This window comes from Arachis ipaensis, chromosome B08 (assembly GCF_000816755.2).
Source record: "Arachis ipaensis cultivar K30076 chromosome B08, Araip1.1, whole genome shotgun sequence".
NCBI classification, from domain to species: domain Eukaryota; kingdom Viridiplantae; phylum Streptophyta; class Magnoliopsida; order Fabales; family Fabaceae; genus Arachis; species Arachis ipaensis.
Window position 1 is genome coordinate 16,523,734 of NC_029792.2, and position 5,121 is coordinate 16,528,854.

General features: G+C 33.1%; 1 protein-coding gene across 1 annotated transcript; it reads right to left on the reverse strand.

Annotated features, from left to right (window-relative positions):
- On the reverse strand, nucleotides 1,393-4,736 carry LOC107614059 (indole-3-acetic acid-amido synthetase GH3.5). Its single transcript, XM_016316285.2, has 3 exons — nucleotides 4,302-4,736; nucleotides 2,748-3,682; nucleotides 1,393-2,268 (listed from the first exon to the last, which is right to left on the reverse strand). The coding sequence occupies exons 1-3, from the start codon at nucleotides 4,604-4,606 to the stop codon at nucleotides 1,679-1,681; spliced, it is 1,830 nt and encodes a 609-aa protein (XP_016171771.1). The 5' UTR covers nucleotides 4,607-4,736; the 3' UTR covers nucleotides 1,393-1,678.

Here is a 5,121-nt window from a genome sequence, read left to right on the forward strand (position 1 = left end):
AAAGCGTGTTGTTTATTAATTTAGCAATGTTATATTATCAGTACTTTTTTTAAATATTCGCTCCACAAATTTATTTTTATATTAAATTTTAAATTTTAAATTTTAATGATATAAAAATAAAATATTAATCCAAAATATTAGTTAATATTGCCTTATTTAAAAATTAAGAGAAAATTAAATTTTGATAATAAATAATAAAAATATATCCAAATTAAATAAACTTGTTTATATGTTATTTTCAAGGGACACAATTATTTGCATATTGTTTATAATGCACAGACATTAACACGGACACAGGATACGATACGACACGGGACATGCGAACACACGAATTTTGAAATCTTATAAGACATGGGACACAGCACATGTATATAGAATATAAAATATTTTTTAGATAAATTACAATGAATTTTTTTTTTTAACTATATAAAAGTATCTAAAATATTTTTTGTTTTAATAAATTATAATATATATTATTTCTAAACTCATTTCAACAATATATATTAAGAACAAGGCTGGACATGCGGACACGTGATGATATTTAGGTATAAATAATAATATATATTATTTCTAAACTCATTTCAACAATGTATATTAAGAATAAGACTGACACACGGACACGATTGAACACGGTAGATACACGTATCAAAAAAATATCAATAAATATGTATCTAAAATATATCCGACACGCAAACACCGTAACTCAACTTAGCGTATTGTCTTCCAATAATTTATTATGTGTGTGATTGGTAAGCTAGCTGGACTCAAGTAACGTGGAATTGTGGAAACAAGGTAGAAAAAGTTAGTACATATGCATATTTGTTTTGTGTGAGTAAACTATCGAAAAAAATGGTATCTGAAAATTTGCGTTGTGAATTAAAATAATTTTAAAAGATATTAATGATAAATAATTTTTTAAAAAATTTAAAAATAAATATTAAATATATATTTTAAAAAAATTTTATAAACTTTTATTTCAAATTTTTTGTACACTTTTTAAATATTTATTTAAATATTATCACAAAAATTTAGATCAAATAAATAAGTTATTTGTTAAATATAAAATTTTTTGTCACTTATAAAAAATATAATATTTATTTATTATTTTTGTCATATTTTTAAATCTTTTAAAAACTGTTTTGTCGATAACATCTCTTAAAATTTTTTTGTTGGCAGCTAAATCTTTCGGGTATCAAATAGATGATTAGCCTTTTTTTTTTCCCTGAAAACAATAGAAATATAAAGTTGAGAAGTGAAAGGCTTACTCGTTTCCCTTAATTGGAAATAAGCCACCCCCTTCAATTCAGTGCGCAAAGGAAGCATTATTGCATGATTGCTTCCCAACCGAACGTTTTCATTCATTTCCACAAAAGGAAAATAAAAAAAAAAGTATCACCAAATTAAAAAAAAAAGTTCAATTTAACTGGATACAAAGAAACACGAAGTAGAGTAGGGTGGAATTTGTTACTTTTTTACATTGGCTAATTTAAGTTCCACATCACTACTATTCATTATGCAAGTTATTAATTAAAAACATCAACTATAACTTAAAGAGAGAGGGGGCCTAGAGAAGCCTTAATTAACCTAAGATGCCCATATAGGAACATTGTTAAAAAAAAACCTACACAACCACATAACATAAGGTTCATATTTTTTCTAATCATGCTACTTCATTCATTCAGTTCTGACCATTGCTCCATTGCTTGTGTCCGGGGACCCATTTTGGACATTTTGGGCTAAAGAACCTTTCAACCACCCTTGAGTTCAATAGCTCCAGCACAGGTGGAAACTTAACACACCTAGGTGCCTTATATTGGTTAATTGATGCACCTAAGCTTATGGCATAGTCCATGAGCTTATCAAAGGTTCCTTGCTCCACAATCCTTATTTCGAGTGGCCCAATCGACTTGTCGGACACACGTCCTTGCCGGTACACACTGTTGAGGGACTCCTCTACGGCAAGACAGCAATCCTCGTACACGCACGGTGGGATTGGTGTCCCACCGTTTAGAGTGAGTTCCCAATAGAGCACATAGTGGCCCGGGATGGTTGTGGTGTCCGCATAACTGGTGTATTCGACCACCGCCGCATCGAAGGGGAGGAGGTGTGTCACGGCATTTTTCATGGCATTTTGGAGTTCCGTCTCATCGGTCTTGTCGGAATCTATGCTTAGGACAACATTTTTCCGGCAGACGAAGTTGAATTGTGGCGCCTTGTTCTTGAATCCAGACACCCTTAGGACATCACCCACTCTATACCTATAGAGGCCTGAAATTGTCACAAGTATATATGAATTAACCAAAGAAATGCGTTTGCTTTACCGTTACCAGAATCACTTAAAAATAAAATATTTTTTGAATATCTAATTTAACGTGATAATACAAAAAACAAAAATTTTAAATATTAGAGTGAGAGTTGCACAAAATAATTCAATAACGGTAGAATGAGTATCGATTTAAAAAAAGGGTATTGAAAAATCATTTCTGTTTTTTATATCAGTGTTGTCGTGTAGTGCAAAAATATGATTTTTTGGGAAGAGACATAATCATGCTCAAAGTAAAATGGTCGTTAGACATTTATGATGTATCCAACAAAAAGACTGCATATTTTTATTGAACGGGACAATAATATAAAGTTATTTTATTTAACTTAATATCTATAATAAGTTTAAAATTATATATAACTAAAAGGCCATAAAATTCTAAAATAAAATGGAGAGAAGATGATGTACAAAATTAGAAACTAACCGGAAAAAGTTGTGACCACAAGCTCATATTCTTGGCCAAGCTTAACATCCACAAGCTCCACCAGCTCCTGTTGCTCCTTCTCATTGAGCGATTTTGGCATGTGAAGCGAACCGGTGACCTCGTCGCTCCGGTTAACCGGCAAAAACTCATAGTAGCACATTGAAGGGATGAGGGTGTAGGACACCTCACTTGGTTTGCAAAGAGGATTTAGATTCACACCAAAGTAACACTCACTTGATGCATACATGGTACACACAAGTGGTAGCCCATTGCTATAGTAATCCAATGTTGGTATATATTGTGACATAGTTCCCGTCACAATAACATCCACATACTTTGTGTTGGGCCACAATCTCGTGATAATCCCCTGCCACGAACTCTTACTACACTCACTCTCGATAAAATCCGCAAGATACGGATTGGGTTTATCAAGAATCTTTTTCACGGCGTCTCTGACTGTCTGGTCAGAGATGATATTGGGATTTAGAGATCCGGTCCTTATGTCGTTACAAAGTAGGACCCAATGTTTCTCAAGAAACCTTATGGCCCTAATAAAAGCGGAAGCAAAAACAGCTCCAACCCTCACAACTTCTTTGTTTTGGCAAAGGCCACAAAGAAGTTGTGAGTACATGCTTTGGTAGGAATCAGGGCAAAGGACGGTTTCATTTGGGCTTGTGTAGTTAGTGTATGGGTCATAGGGTCTGTCCTTAAAATAAGGGCTCTTGTAGTAGCTTGTGAGGACTGGCCGAGCCACTATCCCCCCAGGTGTCCAAGACTCGGATTTTATGAACATAAGGTACATGCCTTTGCCCTTTTCTAGGTCAGGCACAAATTGACTCATTATTGGCATTAATAGGCTATAAAGCAAGCACCTTCTTCCTAGCTCTTCTTCAATTGTTGGCATCAGCTTTCTCTCTCCTCCTGATGTCCCAGAGCTACACAAAAAATAAAAATAGTCCACCAATTTAGCCATGTTAAGATGTTTAACAGCAAACTAGAATAAAGTTATTGTTATTTGTGTGTAGAAAATTTTCTAAAAGTTTCTAAAATACCATTTCATTAATTTTAACCATTTATTTTAATTGATATATATTATATATTATTTTTCTTTAATTACTATCGATAGCTAGCACTATTGAAACACCAATATTTCGGTAACATCTGAAATTTGTCAAGTAACAAAATTATGTTAATTTTAGTGTATTTGTTAACTAAAAAAAATATTTAAAGGTAAATGACAATATATAGTGCAAAGAATTAGAGTTAATTTTTTTATTTAATATTAAAAGGACACCAAGTAAACTTTACTAGGAATTAAAATTACTAAAATTACCTAAGTGTCTGTTTCATTTAAAATTAAAAGCAAAAACTTAATTGAGAAAGCAATTTTGAAGGAGAAGTCTCTTTAAGTGACTTTCCACTAAAAGTGGCTCTCAAATTTCTCAATCTTTAAAAAGAAAAACATAATAATAAGAACCAACCAACCAAACACTAACAAAAGAAATAAAAAAAAAAATCAGAAATATGAATAGAAGAGTTTTAATTTATTGGCACCTAGTGAGAAACTCTGAGATAGGCTTTGAAGTGAGTATTGGAGAAGTGTCTCCATTGGCTATGCGAAGAACATCTTGTTGGATGTCCTCGTAAGTTATGACGGGGAGAAGCTTCTTGAAGGTGTCCCGGTCCGTGCGGCCTTCAAGGCCATGCCGGCGTAGATACTCTACACCGACATTACGGGACAGAATCTCACCGAGTATGTCTCTCTGCACCGCATCGGCGTTTGCAGTGACATACTCGATGAAGTCCAGGACCCTCCTGTTCTCCCCCGCCAGGTCATACTCTTTTGGTGCCTCAGGCATGGTAACAGTTTCGTTGTTATTAAGTGGGAAGAAAATAGAAAGAAAAGGATAAGGAAGAAAATGACGAGAATGAAGGTGTTTATGTTTGTTAATGGTGTGAGTGAAGGGGTGAAGAGGATGAGAGGAAAGGAGGGTATATATAGAGAGAGCGAGAGGCACATGTCATGCTTTTGGAGAAGTAAGAAGCTGAGGGGACCATGTAATACACACGATGAGTATCCGGTGGAATAATATCGAATGTATATTCAAATAAAAAATATCAGAACTCATCACTCACATGATAAATTAATTATTTTTTATCCTATTTATAAAGTTAATGATAAGAGATAACATTTTATTTTTTTAAATGTTAAAAAAATTAGAGATCCGATATAGAGATTTACCGTTGTTAATCGTGCTCAAATTAAAGATGATGGTGTAAGTTCACAGAAAATTCATTATATTGTATAATGTATATCTACTATATAGTATAATGAGAATTAAAAAATATTCTGTGTACCAATGTTTTTTTTTTA